General features: G+C 41.9%; 1 protein-coding gene across 7 annotated transcripts in view; it reads right to left on the reverse strand.

Moving 5' to 3' along the window:
* LOC128738099 (inositol 1,4,5-trisphosphate receptor) overlaps nt 1–20,616 on the reverse strand; it is an 87,382-nt gene that overhangs the window by 6,214 nt on the left and 60,552 nt on the right. For all 7 annotated transcript variants that reach the window (XM_053832948.1, XM_053832945.1, XM_053832947.1 and 4 more), the window contains 7 exons: nt 12,389–13,528; nt 12,101–12,330; nt 11,336–12,040; nt 2,366–4,892; nt 1,963–2,300; nt 1,153–1,899; nt 933–1,094 (listed from right to left, as the gene is read on the reverse strand). In XM_053832948.1, the coding sequence (XP_053688923.1) occupies nt 933–1,094; nt 1,153–1,899; nt 1,963–2,300; nt 2,366–4,892; nt 11,336–12,040; nt 12,101–12,330; nt 12,389–13,528 (5,849 nt within the window). The remainder of the gene's footprint in view (nt 1–932; nt 1,095–1,152; nt 1,900–1,962; nt 2,301–2,365; nt 4,893–11,335; nt 12,041–12,100; nt 12,331–12,388; nt 13,529–20,616) is intronic.

Raw genomic sequence — 20,616 nt, forward strand, 5'->3', positions numbered from 1 at the left:
TTACATTTTCATGTGAAGAAGGAAGCCGAACTCGGTGCACTAAGGTTACAAAGGTGTCGTAACATACTTGAGAGGGACCAAACTGATCACCTTCGCGAACTAAGGGAGTTCAAACTATGACCCCAAGTGACGACAATCTGTGACTAGATGGAGGCACCGCCTAATATGGAAGATTCATATAGCGTAATTGATACTGAACGCACTATATGCAACAATGGAGGGCCCGTTCTTCCATCCGGTACCATCTGCTTCTTTACAGACAGATCAAAAATTGGGATCTGCATAGGTTCCGAAGTCTACGGAACCGGAATAAAGGGGTCCGGTGGACAAATGGCCCACCGTTTTCCAAGCGGAAGTATATGCAATATACATTTGCCAGACAGCCAGGCTGCACTGCTGGCCCTCAAATCCAATTAATGTGCATCCAAATTAGTTTGGAAGTGCAGCATAACGTAGCATAACATAGTGTTTCAATTATTTGACTACCGATTAATCTTTAAGTATTGTCTTCCGTAATTAATTAAGTCAACTTTTTCTTCTGGTAGTATTCTATCAAAAAATAATCGAATATTTTTGTTGTTGTACGATTAGCTGAATTTATAACCAAATTATTCATAATATTTCCATTGAACTATTCGATTAATTCCACCACTTGCGCTGGCAGTATTCGATTAAAAATCATATTTTGTTATTTGATTTGTTGAATTAATCCAACGACTACCGGACATTTCTAGTTACACATCGAGTGCCGGATTCTATAAATACCCAGATAACAATTGACATCATGAATATATGTGACAAATTTAAGGATTTTACAAATTTGAGAATTTAAAGATTAAAGGGAGTGTCGTGGAATTCGTAATTCGTAAGCATGTTTTTCGACTTGACGAAGAGTAAATACCTGCAACAAACGAATTTAAAGCTACACCTACCTTATTTTCCAGCTCCATAATTTGCGCTGTAAGTTCTCGAACGGCTACATGATTCGTTTCCAGAAGTGTTTTCAGACTTCTTAGCTCGATTTGTTCTCCATCGCCATCAACAGCTGCCAACGACATTGCACGCAACCGTGGGAACCAATCTTGGATGTTTGCCTGAAAAAAGTTTATTTCATTTGCAAATTCAATCTAGCTTATTAAAGGAACTAGCTACCTTAACCATTGCATGCACATAGCTTTCCGGTCCGGTGAACTCTGTGGGATCCTTCACTTTGACCAGCACAATGAAATACAAGTAGTGCCACATGTTGTGCTCATTTTTGATATGCTCCTCGAAGCTAACCGTTTTATTGTCGAAAGCTGACCGGTTTAGACCGCAAACGAAACATGTATTTTTCAAAATTAACTCTTTCTGTTGCTTTTCGCTTCTCAGATCAGCAAACGTATCGATGATAACACCAAAGATCAGATTCAACACAATAATGATGACGATGAAGAAGAACAGTAAATCGTACACCACTCGCGGTACGAAAAGGGTTTCCTTTCGACTTGGAGCTCGTAGAATGTCACCGATACCGCCCCCATTGCGAAGACCTTGATTGAGCGTTGTAATAATGCACATTACCATTGAATCACAGCCACGTTCCTTGACTTCCTCGGAGCCACCGTCATTAGTCTGTTGAGCCGCCTGACTGCAGTACTCTTCCTCACTGCCTAAATCTTCCGGAAGCATTCGACTTCGTGAAGGTACCACACAGTCAATAGCTTCCGTTTCGGGTTCTACAAAATCTTGATCTACCGGAACAAGGAAATCGTCACGGAAAAACATGTAACCGATGATCGAGAACATGTACACCAATATCAGTGCAAGGACGGCAGTCAAAATGATCGATCGACCATTTCTCGTAACTGAACGAATAACGTTCAGTAAAGTTTCCTCCCGGTAAACCACGTCAAATAGCTGTAAGATAGATTTCCAAATATTTGAATGAATTGAAAATTCGTTTTGAGTTAGGCAACTCACCAGTATGGAGAAAAAGAACGGATGTAGTAGCACTCCGAACACACAGAACCAAAGATAACCGAAATGATAGAGCAGTTCAGCATCCGTTATGATCGAAAACAAGTGCTTTTCCAGCGTTCCGTAGTTGCCCATTAGACTAATGATGTGGACACCTTTCATAATAACCGTAGCACAGCCAAGCAACCAAACAGTGGGTTCTGGCCCACAGGAAAATATCAGCCGTAGTATTAGTGCCACTACCAGCGTTCGGATACCAGATTTACGAGGGAGTGTGACAACTATTACCAGTGAGACCACAATCACGATCCAAATCAGCGACGACAGATGGAAACTGAGTTCTGTAAGAAGACAGATAGTTCAATTCAGTTTGTGAATTCAAACAGATGCATACTTAACCACTTACCAGGTACACCATTCTCAAAAGGGTAGAAAAACGCCACTATCAGGTTCATAAGTACAGCCATATTGAACAGAATATTGCTCCACAGGGACATATAGCTGCTGACCCAGAAGAGAGCCGGTTGTCCGCGGAGTTTTTTCTGCCATTTCATTTCGTTAAACATCGCTTCGTGCCGGTCAAAGAAATCGGCCACTTTACTACCTTGATCATCGCGTTCCGCCGTATTGAGAACTCGCACCTTCGTGTCCTTGGTCAGATACTCGCAGATTTCCGGAATCGGGAACACTATCTGCTCTAGTGTGCGATCGTGCCGAACGATTTCAATTTGTGCCGTATGAGTTTGGTAGTAGAGCAAGGCTTGATTAGTTTTAGTGCTGGATTTTGAAGGACTTGGGGCGATTGCCGGCGTGACCCCACTGGTGCTAGCAGTACTAGCACTGCTGCTGTTATTTGAAGCGTTACTGTAAGTATCGATTTTAAGCAGATTAGCCAGTTCTTTGTTATGTTGCGCCAGCTGATGGCATAGAATGTAAATGTTATGACCAACTTCCTTCGGCGAAACTCCAACGTCATCATCATCATTTTGATCTTCTCCGAGCTCGTGTTTCGCGTTGTAGGTATCCTCGCCGCTTCCATCGCCTTGATTCAACAACAGCAGGATATTTTCGTCCTGATGGTATGCACGACACGCTACATCTATCAATTGCTTTGGATTCATATTGGCTAGGATGCGTTCGGCATTTTCGGTATCTCCTCGGGACTCCATGATGGCTAACAGCAGTTTAGAGGCATTATTTTTCAACTCCAGCACAAGATCCATTCGGTTCTTTCCTAACGGGTTTATGTCATTTAGTATCAGTGCGGTGATGATGTCCAATCCGTTGGATTCGTGCGTTGCTATGCAATTTTGATTGTCATGGCATGGACCCTGGCAGTACTCGGTTAACGTTTCCAGAGTTTGGTTAATTAGTGAAACGTTATTTTCGTTTATGTAAAGACCTAACAAACCGAGACCACCGGTAGTTGATCCACAAATACAGTCAAGGAACATTAAGGTTTCTGAGACGAGATTGTAGTTAGTTTTATTGTTTTGATTTCGTAGAAGATTTTGTAACTCAGGATTATGGTTTTCACATAGTAGTTGCAGGAACCGAAGAATTGGTTGCATTACTAGTACTTTATTTGAGAGCTTATTGTTTTCGTCCTTATCTTTATGCTTCTCCAATTTTTCTGCTAAAATGTCTTCGAGTGCGGATGATCCTATGCTCATCAAAGTACTGTCGTCTCCATTCTCTGAGCTCGTTCCATCGGAAGCAGCCGCCAGATTTCTTGCATTTATGAACGACTGCTGGGTCATTAGTGCTGCGTTTTGCAGCTCTTCCTTAAATTCATCCGTTATTACGATTCCGTTGACTTTGTTGACATTCTTGCGCTGAACTTTATCGTAATCCTTGCCATCCGCTTTGCTCTCGTTGGCTTTACTGGCAGCCATATCGGAAGTGTTGACAGACACAGTAGATTTAATCTCTTGCTGGGAGTCTTTCATTTTGTCGAAAAACACTTTGAAAAAAGATTGACTCAAATCGTTACTGAGGAATTTATTGTACATTCCTTTCTGAATGATCGGATTGCCACCTTCCAGCAGCGCGATACCCAGTGCGATTGCTTCCACAAAAATTGAAGGTGAGTTGATGGACTTGATTACTAACTCGATCACCAGATCACTAGCTCCTTCCTTATCCAAATCATTTTGAACTTCATGCAACGTCCGACCCGCTCGAACAAGGTATTTAGCTCCTGGACCATGAGAAACGGTTGCTACCGGCAATCCGGCAGGTGGCGTTTGATGAGGCATATGTTGGGAACCTGTTTTCTGCAGATCGCCACTCGCAGCTCCTGGAAGAGCCGGTTGCGTAAAGTCATGTCCAAAATAGCGCTTCAAAAGAATGTTACGCAAATGGTCTCCTTTATCACCATAATCGCAGTCTATTGTCATCATTTCCTTTAGTGTTTTTAAAATTTTAACGCACAGTTTTTCCTCTTTCTCTTCGAGCAACTTCTCTGTGTGTTTTATTAAGTGCTGGATAAATTCTCCGGTTTCGCACTTCTTTCTGGACTCCGTGTTCAGCGGAAACAGTAATTCTGACCGGTACAAAATGTCAACCAGCAGGGACTGCTCTGCTTCGACTAACGGCTTCAGTTTGTCCTCTAGTAGGGAGACAATATCCTGCAGGCCCTCGATAATACTGCGATCCATGCGCATGATCTGCGACTGAGAGCGTTCGATTTTCGTCTGTTTCGTAGCCAGCAGCCATTTACTGGTTTGGCGCGAAAGTAGAGCCGTTTTGTTGAACATTTTTACTACTTGATTCTCCAGATCGATCGGGATGGCAATTCCGCGTGGTTTCGCCTTCTCCGACAGGGTGCGGATGCAATTTTCCACGTTGAAACGTTGCGACGGCGATAGCCATTTGCACTGGGTTAGTTTGAACGATGATTGCAGGATTTTGACGAAGATTAGTTGACGTTTCTGGAAGGGAAATTCGTTTCGGTTTAGAACAAGATCGGTAAATTTTAGGTTGTAATAATCACTGCTGGCCTAAGATTTATTTATACTAGCTTAATGTTTGCATAGATTTCAATATACCTTTTCGGTTTTATGGTGGTCTGAAAAAATTTCAATATCTCAACTTCAATAACTAGAACAGCACAAACGGGTCCGGAACATGCAAAACTAGATTTTCCGCACAAAGAACGAGATCGGTGGAAGAATTGTACCACGCAAACAACACACGAAACTTCTACGAAAAGCTCAACAGCTCGCTCGCTGGGACGAACAGCGTTTACCGGAGTTGTGAATGGAAAAGATGATGTACCCAATTGAAGAAAGTAGGCGACAAGCTGAGTTCCTGGTATAATTACACGAACACGCTGTTGAGCACCACCAACAAGGTATTGTATCAAATACTTTAGCCAGTCAGGATTTATCCCTACTAGCACAGTTGCTATAAACTAGTTATGGTAACCGATTAATGACTACTTGGGATGGGTGCCCGAGCGACCGCAGGTCAAGTTTGCGCGACGTAATAGGTACTGTAGAAATAATATTAATAAAACGTAGTGGCATGCCGCACATCGACAATCAGTCAACATTAGCAATGGATTTACAGATAAATTGGAGCTATTAACCAAAGAGATTTTTGAGTCCTAATCTTGCAGAAGGGACGAGCAAAATGATGTGGTCGAGCGAAATGACTTATTATTTAGCACTGATAAGACGGATAGTCCGACCAAGTCCGATCGAACGACCAAGAAGGGTACAAGATCGTTGTAGTCAACAGCGCAGCTGCTAGGCTCCGCCTGGTTGGATACCGGAGCAGTTTTACCGGATGCTAGATTATCTTACTAACGAGTCCATGGGACGTCAATTGGTGGTCATTGGAGGCGACTTCAATGTCTGGGCAGTCCAGTGGTTTACCCCTTAGCGGACAATGCTTATTGGAAGCTTTATCCAAGCTGTACGTAATTACCCTCTGCCATATCTCGCTCCACCTCTAACCGTCTTGCTCGCTGCACCACTAGTCATCTTGTTCCTACCGGATTTGAATCGATCATCATCTTTGCAGAGTAGTTGTTCGGCATTCTTGCAACATGTTCTGCCCATCATGACCGCCCAGTTTTAGTCAGTTTTAGACAGCTTTTGAATACTGGGTTCGCCATACAGTTGTGTGAGTTCATGGTTCATGCTCCGCTTCTATACACCGTTCTTCTGTAGGTTGCCGAAGATCGTTCTTAGCACTCGTCTTTCGAAAACTTCGAGTACTCGCAGGTTTTCCTCGAGCATTGTCCACGTTTCATGCCCGGAAAAGAACCGGTCCAATACGCGTCTTGTTTAGGGTGCGTGTACGAAGGTCTATATGACAAAGTACGTGGGCAAATATCATCGATTCAGCATGGGTTTCTGAAGGGTAAATCAGTCGTAACGAACCTGTGTGAATTTCATGCAACCGTGACAGATTACATATCAAGAGGATATCAAGTAGACTGTATTTACACGGACATGAGTAAAGCTTTTGATGCAGTAGGAATTCGTAGTGTACTCGATTTCGATTTCGGCATTAGAGGCTCACTGCTAAACTGCTTAAACTCTTATTTAACATGCAGAACGCATTATGTGAAAATTCAGGGCGAAGTTTCACAGCCGTTCACCTTAAACTCAGGTGTTCCACAAGGAAGCCACCTAGGTCCGTTACTTTTCGTACTAGTGATGAACAATCTTTCCACTTTCATCGTAGAAGCAAATATTCTGGTATACGCCGATGATGTCAAACTATTCTTACCAGTAAAGTCCACCAAAGAATGTTTTATCCTGCAACAAGATCTAGTTAACTTTGGCAGATTCTGTGCTGCCTGTGGGTTATCAGTAAATCCCAGGAAATGTTCTGTTTTGACGTTTACAAGAAGATCAGCGCCAATTGTATTTGATTATAGCTACGAAGAAACAGATATCCCGCGAGTGACAGTGGTACGAGACTTAGGAGTTATATTCGATGAAAAGCTCTCGTTCAACTGTCATATAAATAATTTGGTTAAAGAATGTTTGCAGATGTTTGCACTAGTGCGCCGATTTGGACGCGAACTTACCGATCCGCATGCTTTGCTAGCTATATTTATCGGCTTAGTCCAATCCAAGCTGGATTTTGCGAGTACCGTCTGGAGGCCGCAGTACTCTTATCAAATAAACCGTTTGGAAGGCATTCAGAAAAAATTCGTGAGATTTGCCCTAAGGAACTTAGTACGGAGCAACGACCCCCTCCCTCCATATGAGCAACTGTGTATGCTTGTCGATCTGGATACCGTGACCGCCAGACATAAAATAACGGATGTTGTCTTCTTTGTGAATGTATTGTCTGGTCGAGTAAGAAGCCAACTGTTAAGGGACAAATTAAGTTTCAATAGGAGTCCCGCTGTGCTTCGTCGACGCAGAACATTCGAGCCTCCTCTACGAAGCAGAAACTATACGCAGCATGAAGCGACATGCAGGTTCATGCACGAGTTTAACGGACTTCGAGAGATTATAACTTTGGATATGACACCGAATATGTTAAGACGAAGACTTAGTTTGTACTACAGAGGTCAATTATATAGTGTTTAGATTTTATGTTTTTATAATTATTTAAGTCGATGTTTAATTTATAACTAATTCAATTATTGCTTAAGGGCAAAAAGCCTACAAAAGCCAGAACAAATACAAATACATCGTATGTTCGGCAGGGGGTTTAGTCTGTTCGACCGCAATTGCTTATGAAGCCCATAGCACTGACGAACTGACATGACACATAGAAGAAAATCCTTTAAAACCATCGTCCTACACATTTTGCTTACACACTAGCACCCTCTGTTATGCATGTTGCGGAGTAGCTTGCATTTGCAGGGTTTTTACATTTGTATGGTTTTATACTGAAAACTCGAAGCAACACTCGAGGGCCGCGGTGTGGCCATGTTGCGAAACATGCTTTTTTGAAAAATAAGTGGTTTTTAAATGGACAATGGAGTTAACGCGAGTGTTTCGTCTGTTTGTCTGTGCCCATAGTAAGACTTTCGCTGATAATATGCCTCCGAATCTCACGGCTAGTGTCCGTCCCTAGTGTCCGGTGTTACCAGGGAGCCAAAGTAGGCAAATTCATCGACCACCTTAAACTCATCACCGTCGATCGTTACATTACTGCCCAAGCGGCGTCAGTCGATCTCGGTAACGCTGACCAGCATGTGCTTTGTTTTAGACGTATTTGCTTTGAGGCCAATCTTTTTTGCTTCTCGTTTTAGTTTGGTGCACTGTTGTTGAAAATCGTGCCCTGCGTGTTGATTTCCGCTCGGTTCATAACACCTTGTAGCGCTATATTGATGAGTAGGCATAAAACCATCGCCTTAACGAAGCCCTCTGTAGACTTGTTATAAACACTGTCCAGTGCGGCAGGGCTGCTACCCATCAAGATACGCACCGCAACGGGTGCTTTTAATAATAGAACACACTGTCACTGCTACATATTGGTACGCTCCCCAAGAACGCAACAATCCGAACGAGATGCTTTGTCTTCGGCTAAGCACCGATGAGCACGGTACCAGCGACGGCTGGCACAACTTTGTTCTTCGCTTTCTTTCTTTGTTATACGTTCAAGTTCAGTGTACGGGACAGAGTTGTTAAGAAATTCGGGCCCCGTGCTCTAGTACGATGCCGGCTGCCGGTTAGTAGGTATAGAATATCTTTGGTGTAGATAAATACACAGCACAGGTAGATAGCACAAAAGAAAAAACAAAAATTGAATAAGGTGCTCGGCTGTCGTTTCTTGACCCGGAGCCACCTGGAGCACGCCACACACATATAATACTGTACTAAACAGAAGAAATCGGCACTGAGGTGCGGTATCATATTTGTTCGAATGAGAGTTAGCGAAATGCACTGAAACCTGGTGCGTGTGACCTCTGAACGGAGGGGAATGTTTTTGCACGGTTAGCGGAGCGGTGCGTGCTTTCACAAGGCTGGCTTTCTGTGTGATTTAAATGAACTCGACAATCCACCCGAAATCCGAACACTGTACTGTGTACTATCAGTCATCCAAACATAGCACTGTGTACCACCAAACAGCTTGATGAGCTTCCTGGGGATGCTGTTCTCGTCCATGATTTTCCATAGCTTTTTTCGGTGAATGGTTTCATATGCGGCTTTGAAGTCAACGAACAAATGGCACGTGGAAACAGAGCCGTAGCGTGGCATTGTGGCACCCTTGGCGGAAATCCAATTTGACGCCCACTTGTTTCTCAAATCAGTGTTCCAGGTTTAACATTTTTTCATATTCGCCTTTTATCCAATACTTCGCTACACTCAACTATGTACTGAAAAAATGGACTAATTCACTAATTCCTATGGCGATGAAGCCTTTTATAAAAATGCTTTGCCGCCCTGCCAGGTGGCTTTACAGCGGTTCACCGGAGCCTTCGCGACGGCGGGTCACAAGATAGACATCGGTAGACTCTTCAACTCTTTTGTGGCCTTGGCGATCAGCTGCTTCTCTGTTTTGGCTACAAAATTATTAGAGTCAATGCTCCGTTTGAGCTTCGTCTAAAACATTTTCATTGGTAGCAGTTGGGGAACGTTGAGAGAGTTGATGGTCGTTTATCTTCAGCCGGTTTATCTCCATTAGTGATGTCTTGACATGTCCTGCGCTCATTATGACCGCGACATCTTGCTTCGCCGGAAAGATGTTTTTTTACCAACAACTTCAACCGTTCGCTGGGCGATTACATGCTCCTCAGGCACAGCCAGCATCGATTGACGATTCCGCATAAAAATGTCCATTTTCACAGAGTATTTCTTCGCTGTTTAGCCGGTTCCTCCGACCTCTCGGCCCAAGCGCGGAATGATAAGACCACCTGACTCTAGGTCTTCATCTTCAGCTTCTGCTGAACGTTAGGGCCGCGCAGCACTGTTGGGTGACCGGAACGAGGTTTCCGTTCAACGCTTTCGCCTTTCTCGTGGGGGAGGATTATGTAATTGCCAGATTGGCTCTATTTGGCGGATATGAAGCGCTTCACCGTGTCGAACTTCTTCGCTACGGGGTGGAGCTGGCAGTACGAACAAAGCATCGAGCGTATCTGTTTGCTTTACTGAAATGCAGGTCCTTTTTGCCTCCCCCACGGAGCTGCGTGAGTTTACTGTGAGTTATAACGGTTATAAATGGTGCAACGACAGGGTTAAACATGGCTTCAGTTTCAGAATCGAACAGGCAGTCAAGGTATAAGCAGCTTAGGATTAGCCGTTATAAGTAGAATGCTTAAACACATCCTCCCTCACGAAGTAATAGCTAACGGTGGTTCCAGGTGAAGAGGGGAGCTATTGGGGAATTGCAGAGCTGAAGAGTTTTTTAGTACGCAGACGCAAGTTAGCACCTTGTGAATCCTCACAACGTCGCAAAGATGTTGTCTTTAGAAAATTTTCTCAAACCTACTATAAAAAAGGGGCGGATAGGGATATGCTTTGCCTTACCATCCAGAAGAGAACGGAGTCGTTGAAAGGAACAGAATAGAAATTGAGAATGCCAGCCGAGCTGTGAATACACCAACGTTAGAGGAGCTGAAAAAGAGCTGAACAACGGCGAATCAGTTGGGAAGGATGGTAAATCCGACAGGTTTTAAACAGTTGTGAGCGAGTACCATGCAAGTAGTGGCTACCTAGTTAGCTGCGAAGTTTGTCGTATCAAAAACAGAAGGTCACGTTTCGAAAGCAGAATGCAGAACCTTAGCGTTGTATTGTTTAAGCGATCAACTATCAGCATCTGTGGGTCGAGCAGCACGTTGCTCGCAGTGTTCGGCCGTATGAAGTTTCGAGAACCTCTTTGAGTGTAGGTTATTGCAATCATTTCTGGGTGGCATCTAGCTTGCATGGGTACATATTTGCAGATATAATTTAAAGAATGAAACACGCCAGATTCCACTGACCTAGACATATAGTGAGAAAGCCGCATGAGCGACTACGAAAGGAATAATAAATACTTACCCAACAAACATTTTTGTTTAACAGTAGCTTGTTCGACTATTGTATAGCTAATACCAGTTGAATATGGGCTTGATAAGCTGTTATACAACAAAAATGTTCCTTGGGTAAATACGGTTCATACGGTATAATCTACTTTAGCAATACACACTGCAAGAATTTAGCCTAAAATTTAACGCAAATGTGAGTTTCACGAGGAAGAAGTCTTGCCTGGGTAAAGCAAAGCTCCTTAAATGTTGATTGCCTATCATCACCCCAGCTATTTTGTCGAAGCAACCGAGACATTTGATATCTCCTACCAGCCAACAAACGACGAACTATTTCTTCCCCTTCCGATGGCGCACGTTCTAACTGAGCTTTCTATTTAACATCGAAACGACAATTATTGACGACACTCGCAACGCAGCGCAACGTAAACTTACCTGCAAAGCCGTACTTTGATCTGAGAACTGACTGTTGAAGAATGTTGTTAGAATATTCATAATCTCGTTGCAAACATAATTCTCCAGTTGCCGGTTCGTGAAATTGCCTCCTTTCACCACGTTATTAATATCGATGAGGAACGATTTCTCAAACAAACACCACATATGGTTGGAGGAATAAATTTCCTTCACTTCCACTTCCGTATCAATATAGCAATGGCACAGAAAGTCTACGTATGCGACCTTAACCTCCGGAATACAATCCGGATGCGATATCATAGCCACAATATCATCCAATGCCAGCAAACTATTGCATTTGATTTCAGTATAAACATTCTTTCCCATAGTACAGCACGCCAGCAGTTTGACAAGCTCGATGTGATACATCAGAGGACTCGGATCACTCAGCTCGCCAGCACTGTACGTCCTCATTAGCTCGACAAAATAGTTAAACGAAGATTTATCGTTGTAAAATATCAACACATCCTCTCCGGCGTTCACCAATTCCTGCATCACCATGTCTTGGCACTTGCGAATAAACTGGTTTTCCGCTTTAATGATCGTTTGCAGGAACTTTAGGTACTCCACGTGTCGTCCGTGGATTTCGATGCAGTGAACAAAATGTTGTACCACCTTATCGCTCACTTCGTTGCACAAATTTAGATTGTCTTTGAAGATGGCACATACAGTTTCGGCTTCAAGTATCTAAAAAATCCGAAAATAAATTATCGGTTGAGATCTGTCGGAGATGTTGGGAATACTTACGCCAGGGTTAAGGAACAAATCAAGCTGTTTGTGGAGTAAAATTTGATTCTGCTGATTGCCAAGGCAGAAGTTTTGAAGAAACTCATGGGCCAGTCGCATTAGCTCATTCATCCGGTAATCGTCCTTTTCATCATAAGGAATTTGGAGCAGATCCAAAACAACAGTGTGTACCCCAACATTACGCAGCAACCGCTGTTCATGCTTTCTAGGTTTAGTCACATCACCGGGACCTATAACAAAGAAAAACTCTGTATTTTCAATAAGTCGAGAAGTACCTCGTATTTCTACCCGAAGTAATGCACAACTTATTCATCCGGATCAAAATCTGCTGAATCTTCTTGTACTCCATCGACTGTTCCGCATTCAGCTCTGGTCCTTGATCAAAGTTAAGCTGAGATTCATTTTTGACAAGCAGCGGTTTTGGTTTTGCACCTGTTGAACCACCATCGCCCTTCTCCTGTTTCGATCCTTCACCAGCATCCCCGCCAGACTCGCCACCCGCTTGCTGCAGCTCATCCGATTGTTTCGATTTGTAGACCCACAGCTCTGACTTTTCAACACTTTGCCGTAGAACGTCCAAATCCGATTTGATTTGTTTGTACGATTCGACGTCACTGTCTGATACCAGCAGCTGTACTTGTCGGAATGCATGCAATACCTCATGCCGTTGACTGAAGTGTCGAAACAGAAGATGCAAAGCCCCGGACACTAGTGACGGATATTCGTGCATGATCAAGTGTAATAGAACGCGTAAAAACGTTCGCCCGCCCTGACCGTCTAGGTCCAGCGGATTGTAGGTGTCCTCATTGCACCCGAAAATTCCCTCCGCTTGGGTTCCGATCGATTCAAGATCTATATTCTTTTGTTTCAAGTTGATGTTTTCCGGCGTGGGCGGACCTAAATTAGTCTCGGGTTTTTGTTCCGATTTTGGTTCCCCATTCACGGTGTTGTTTGAGGGTTGCTGAGATTCACCGGACTCGGATTCTAGGGTTGTTTCCGCGGTAGAAGTTGATGTGATTGAAGTAGTTTCTGGATTAGAATCCGCATTTGTGCCATCGGTTGGTGTGATGACGGACGGAACCGGCGGTACGACTGAACGAGTGGAAGCATTCGTCGGCGTTTGTTGCTGCTGCGACTGTGGTTGCTGCATTTGGGCATTGGCCGTTTGCTCGTTTTCATCGAATTCTCTTTTGAAAATAGACAGCAAACAACTGATTCGATAATCCAGGCGAACATCCAGGATGAATTGAAGAATCTCGATGATTTTTAGTTTGGTATCCATAACGAGCGGGTATTCTCTCATGTAGTGGGAGACCGACTTCCGTTGCTGAATGTTGGGAGACACGATGGCAGTTGATATTGGGCCGAGTGTAAGGGAAGTCATAACTGCTCCCATGTCGCCGATGCGTCGCAAAACGCCACCTTCCGCTGTAGGACGAAAAATCAAGCATAGACTTTAGTTAAAATCGGAAAATATTGATATCAGAAGGGATTTATTAAAAAAAGGATTATCCTGAGTCATGGCTGGTTTAGGAGTCAGCCAGATATCGTTATTGGGATTGTTTAAAACCTTCCGAACGAGTCTTACCTTCAGATGGCGGAGCATTCAGTTTCCCCATTAAAGTACGCAATATCAAACGACGGTTTTCTATAGCGTTTCGACAGCGTAAATGATTGTAAATTGTATGAAAAAAATTAAATCGAAAAATTTGAGAATGTAGCGGAAGTAACTTTTGGCCCGTTTTAGCTTTTACCTACACATTATTTAGGGAGAGTGTTCCATGCGTTTTCGTCGAAAGATTACGTGGTATGTAAAAATATTGAAGTACTTGGAGGAGACAGTTAAACCAATGCAGCGGATCAAGTTCAGATAAAATTTGGTGATCGGAATGAAGTGTTAGTGAGAGAGGTGATTTTTAAAGTTATACCGTTCTGATTCAAACTTCGAACACTTAACTTAACACTTAAGTTATGCTGAAACTTTGTTCGAAGAAAAATGCTCGACATTTTGTTATTTTACCCTCTCAAATGGTTTAACAGCATGACAATTCAATCATGTTTTCGGGAAAATGTTCAAAATGGAGATAAAATATAGTTTTACATTAAAAACCATAAAAAGCTACAGTTTGGTTTTGATTCAAACTTCGAACACTTTCATGGTCGACATTCGAAGGTCGAATTTTTCTGTCTCAGATATCGAAGACTAGTATTATTTTGATAAATATTAATGTTTTTAGTGCTACTCAACTTAAATGAGTGAAATTATATCCTTTTTCTAAACACTGTCTTTTTAAATCCACCCAATAGTGTGATTTAAATTTTTCACATAACAATTAGTTACAATCTGCACTTCTGTAGTTAATTGCTAATATTTTCGATCTGCATGTAACACATCTTATGCAAATTGACTTTTTACAGCTTTAAAATCAAGACAATTCATTTTCCGGAAGGAAAAACGGGAAAAATCTAAGATTATTCGTGGCTCACTCCTCAAAACGTGATTCAAACTTCGAACACTTTAATTTATCAAGTATCTTTGAAATAATGCATGAAATATTGTATTTTATGTATTGTATTTATCTAATAATCGCGAAATAGGAAGGTAAACGTTCTAAAACTGGTCAAATAATGCAAACGAAAAAACAGCTACTTTTATACGAAACGCTAAGAGTTAACGACCCAAGTTAAAATCTGAGTTCTCACTTTTTACCAGCGCCTTCTGATTTCTTATAAGAAGCCCTACAGTTCAATGTCATACATCACCGGATAGAGGACATTCTAACGAACACGGTGATGTAGAACAAGCATAATATTTTATCAAATTAACGATACTAACCAGCATTTTAATCCGAAGTTTTCAAAGTGTGAGACTGTTCTAAGTTTGAATTCGAACGGTATAAAATTTTATTTTACGGTTGTCATAGATGCAATTTCAAACCAAGCGAATCTCTAGTCCTTTAAATCAATTTTTAATACAGGATATCATGAATTTGTCTCTTAATAATAGTATTAATCAATCGTTAAATTGAGAGTGTTTAGAGAATTTCAACATGCAAGAATTAGTCGAATTAAGAGTTTGCTTAAAATTTTTCGTTGCCATCAACTTAACAAAGATATTATAGAAGAAATTGTGACCAGTGATGAAGCCCATTCCTCCAATGCCACGTTACTGTCAAGCTCGCTATCGATCCATGTTCATCGCCTTTTTTTGTTCCAAAAGCAAGCCTTGGATTTGGCTGATATGAGGTTTCAATAAGACGGCACTATTTGTCACACAGCAAACGAAACATCTAGTAGGCGTGTTTGGTGAGTAGTTAATCGCTCGTTTTGGAAGAGTAAATTGGCCGCCTATTACGGGTGATTGGAAGGGCTGGTACCGAATGGCCGAAACACAAATGGCCGAATCACGAATGGCCGAAATCCAAATGGCCGAATTTCAATAACAGTCACAGAAGGCCGAATCACGAATGGCCGAATCACGAAAGACCGAATCACGAAAGGCCGAATCACGAATGGCCGAATCACGAATGGCCGAATCACGAAAGGCCGAAATTTTTCGGAATGCCTACATAACTACTCAATAAAAAACCATGAATTGGCAATTAGTTAACAAATAACTTTAATCACACAAAAAACAAACTACTACTATTGAACAAACAAAACATGCTTTACGAACGCTGTTTAGCGCTTAATAAAAGCGCAACTGCGTCAACAAAATTTTTGCTGCTCATTTTGTGAGCATTAACACATTTCGAGTAGATTTTTTCGTCTATTTCTCGGCGCGAATTTGGAACATCCCCCTGAAAAAAATCTAAGGATGTTCCCCTGATCCTGGTCATTGACAGGTGATGGGAACCAACAATGGTTATCCATCGTTGATGCCATGCTTCCAAGCTGTTTGTGGTCCGCGGTAGCTTGTCAATGACAGGCTTAAAATTTGACCACAGAGTGGGGTGAAACAATGGCCTGTTGTTCCGGTTCCTCCCACTTATGTAAGTATTCTGAAAATATGTAAGGCAATTCTCCTAATCTTCAGGAATCGTTCCTTCCATCGCGTCGTACGCCTCCTGTATCCGATTTTGCGGCAGAAAAGACAAGGCCTAGAATTTTTATTACATTATAAAAACATCAAATAAAAGTGCTTTATCAACAAACCTGCAGCCGTTTTACCGCCATGAATATGTCTGTATTGTCGAGTAATATTGTTTTAGTTCGCGTATATTTAATTGTTTTATTATGTTTTGTGTGAAAAAAAAAGCATAAGAAGCATTCCGCTTCTGTTTGTTTTTTTTTTTTGAATAGTATCCCATCAATGGAAAGCATCGGTTTTCCTCTCTGCGACAATACAATTTTAACGACAAGTGCACTTTCTTCGTTGTTGAAGCCAGCAATATCGGATGAATCACCGGATACACTCTTTTTTCACGGGACAACTACCAACTACCGTGCGGAAAGCAAACCGTGTTCAACAACAATAGACACAACTGTTGGCTTTGCTATGTGCGGTCAACAAAGATGGATATGGCGGGATATTGAATGAAATGTTTCGGCCGCTTTAGTAATAGGGTAATAAACTTGTAGTTTACTGCATTTACTTCTTTATGAAAATCCATGACAGTAAGAATAAGATTACAATTATAATATAAGCATATATCTACGAAAGATAATTTTTATACTGGCTTTTACCTCATATTTCTTGATTATAAATACATCTTCATTATAAGGTGGGAGACGTATTTACCGTGTTAGTAGCAAATGTTTCCTAGATGATTCAGGGCGAGACGGCCGTAGGCCGCGAGTGTGCGCCGGTGACCCGCCGTCGGAAGCGCCGGCCACTGCGGGGGGGCAGCCCCCCCGCAGAAACCACTACTATTTAGGTGCATGCATTTTCCTAGGTTTACTGTCTATTAGGGATTATCCCTTAGTTAAGTCCGAACGAGCGGCAGCGAGAAAGGACAGCATGTACCCAACGTTTGCGCAGGTTGAAGGCTATGAATATTTTCGGTCGAATATGACATTCGGCCATTCGTGTTTCGGCCATTTGTGATTCGACCATTCGTGATTCGGCCTTTTGTGATTCGGCCATTCGTGATTCGGCCATTTGGTAAATTATGCCATTCGTTATTTCGGCCATTTGTGTTTCGGCCATTCGTGATTCGGCCATTTGTGTTTCGGCCATTCGTAGGTAATCCGATTGGAAACCCATAAGCTGTTTTTAGTAGAATTACAGATAGTCCCTGCGCAACAAATAAACCACCTGCAGCAATGTCCCAGATATGATATCTCGCATTACTTCTCGAAAGATTGAATCTCACGAGAGAGATTCTCTTCAATATCCCTCTCTTTTGATTATTACGGCGACATAAACGCATTTCAAAGCAAGATTTCTTAAGGATTAGTTAGCTAATGATACCAGCAACCGATTCATGCAACGCAGATCATTTAAGTACATTTGTGACTCGACAGAGCATTAAGAGAGGCAAAAAGTATATCTCATTATTATAGTGGACCTTTTGAAAAGTTACGCGAGAAATTACCTTCAAAAAGTAAAAAATTTAATTTAAATCTTAAGCCCAATATATTTCGTTTTGTTAATAAACGATGCCTTTGATTTGTAAACGTCTGGCTAATGCATAAAATTAATGCCTTGCGCATTTGTAGGCATAAAATAGACCTTACAGTGTTTCATAGTCCTTATCCAGCAACTCATATTCCTCTCTTCTAGCGGTACTAGCTTGCATACGGGTAACCAACCCTGGTGGAAACTTGATCTTATGCTAACTGGGAAGGAGGGTACTTTCGAGCTTCTGAGTGTCTGTTCTCCATGTTGAAAGCGACGCAAAATGGTGACTAAACTTTATATTAGTCGATCTCTCAGAGAGCGCTCGAGTGCTGTATTGAAAAGCTGCAATTTCGACGTCGAAGCGCTGCAGGAGGTGTGCCGAAACGGACCACCATTCAATGGTCAATTAGTCCTCGAGCGTGCAGGTTGAGAATTTAGCATCATCAATGTGCACGGCTGTTGACAAGGAATTCTACGTATTGTTTTAACTTAAATACGATCATTCAAGGCAGTGACATAAAGATCGCCAGCGGGAATTTTAACGCCCAGGTTGGTCAGAGTGAGGAATACAATTTGGTGATTGAGCAATTCGTGGTGATTGGAGCGTTTAGCATACAGTAGCAGATCAACATCCCGAGGCTTGGGCTTATTAATTTTGCCGCACCGCCTTCAAGAACAACTTCCAGCACATGCTTTTACGCAAGTGTACCTGGAGTAGGGCTTCTACTTATCCTTTTTTGTTGCAGTAGTTAACACCATCGTTCATCCAATTCCATACCGTCCATTTATTGGTGGAATACTGTAGTTAGTAGCATAGTTAGTACAGCCGGTACTTTGTGTAGTTATACCATCAATTGTACAATAAAACGAGTGTGTTCTGATCTTTTTTTACATCTTCGTTTCGATATGTGTGGACCAGCCCAGTTAGTTTTGAGGTACGATGCTAGTCTAGCCAGTAGGGATGCTATACCGGTTTTACCGGTATTACCGGGCTATTTTCCAAAATCGAATTACCGGTTTTTCCATGATCAGAAACCGGTATTTTCGGTTTTTTGCATGATCAAATAATAATTCAAGAAGCCTAAATCGCTGGTAAAACTTGTGAAGCGTGGGGTAAACTTAATTTCATGATTGAAGGTTCTACAAATAATAACTCAATTATGTAGTTCTAAAGGGAACATCCCGAAATACTTCACCGTTGCCAGCATAGAACCAGAGTGCCTCGTGTTTTTCAAGCAGTCGTCTCCATTCAACTCGTTCCACTCCTTGGGCTACTCGTCGCCAATTTCCCATTTGTCTCAGTAGTCGCAAATTTGATCGAGCCATCTTGCACGTTGAGCCCCTCTGTTCCTGGTGCCGATGGGGTCGTTGAAGAGAACTGTCTTCCGGCATCTTCGACGTGTCCATCCCACCATAGCCTATCGACTTTCGTCAGCTGCCTGCGCCTCTGCCATTCTCTGCTTTCAGTTTGTACTCTACCAAATATCATCTGTAACATCTTCCTGTCAAACACGACAAGGGCGCGTATTTCCACCGTGAGCGATGTCACAGTTTCAAGTCCGTAAAGAACTAGCGTTTAAATAAGGGTTTTGTACATTGTCTGCTTCGTACGGCGGCGTATGCTTCTTGATCGTAGCGTTTTGCGAAGAGCAAAGTAGGTCCAATTTCGTGCTTGTATGAATAATTAAGAATATTGCGTAATAGAAGAAATGTGCGATATCAGTGAAGCCGTTCAGAAAATCTGCAGTGAAAATACTCTGTTAACTCTAGAGAAACGTCAGAGCACAACACGCAAAAGAAATTCTTTCGGTTGCTAAGAGAAACTGGAATAGAAATAACTTTATGTTTAGTTAGAATAACCTGTTGGCAGGGCTGAGACAATTCTGCGGGCCTCAGTCATCGCTTCGATCGTTTCTGTCCGATCTGAGAAGCAACGATAAGCTTCACTTATGCGATGAGGAATATATGAAGAAAGAAGATTTTGTCGCAGTGCTAGAACCAGTCTGCTGCTGTCGAATTGCTGTACCGGAAAAATTGCAAACTTTACGAACTACGAACTCTAAAACTACTCTCGGAACACGTTTCAGGTACCGCACAACTGCTGTTCGAGTTACTGTTTCGGTAGAATTTTAGAGAGAGCTTGTATATTTAAATTCATTCGTTTTATAATTAACCGCACTATTCGGGATGACTGTATTATTCTTCAAGGCTTCAAGGATGTTCTGAAAACAAAACTCTGCAAGGTTTTATTATTTTAAAAGAAACCGAGTAGGCAGAGGAACCAAATCAACTGAACTTTCAGTTATAAATTATCATAAATGTCAGTATTCAGTAAACTCTTGAACAAGGGTTTTCCTAGACACATTTCTAATTTACCACTAGGAATTGTTCTTTCTTTCTCTGTGGACACCAAATGAAGATTCTCTGCCTTCGGAAGATTTTCATTAAAATTTGTTCTCGTTTAAAAGATGACACAGTAAACGCTCTTCGCATTGTTAAATATTATTATTTTAATGAACTAGCTCAATTAAAAAAATTGAGCACCATTGATTATGGAAAGATTCTCTTCAAATCATATAACTTTTAAATGCAGTTTTCAAATGTTAACTTTTACCAATTTTTTACCGGTTTTACCGGTATTGCATTTATCAATACCGGAAAACCGGTTTTCAAAATACTCCCCTTTATTGGCATCTCTACTAGCTAGTCGCCGTAGGGTAAAGTGGTGCAGAACGCACCGCTTAAGCAACATATTATTTTGCAGAGCAACGGCGTGTTTGTTCCACATTTTTCAACTTCTAGAAGACTTTGGGATCTTTTTTACACTTAATCCTGGTGAAATTTCCTAACAAAAACCAGTATTTCTTGTTATTTTTTGACGATTTTTGGCAAGAGTCAAAATCATTATGTGGCGCAAAACGCTAAAGCCCGTGGGTAATACGCACCAAGTTTG

Source organism: Sabethes cyaneus, chromosome 2 (assembly GCF_943734655.1).
Source record: "Sabethes cyaneus chromosome 2, idSabCyanKW18_F2, whole genome shotgun sequence".
In the NCBI taxonomy this organism is placed as follows: domain Eukaryota; kingdom Metazoa; phylum Arthropoda; class Insecta; order Diptera; family Culicidae; genus Sabethes; species Sabethes cyaneus.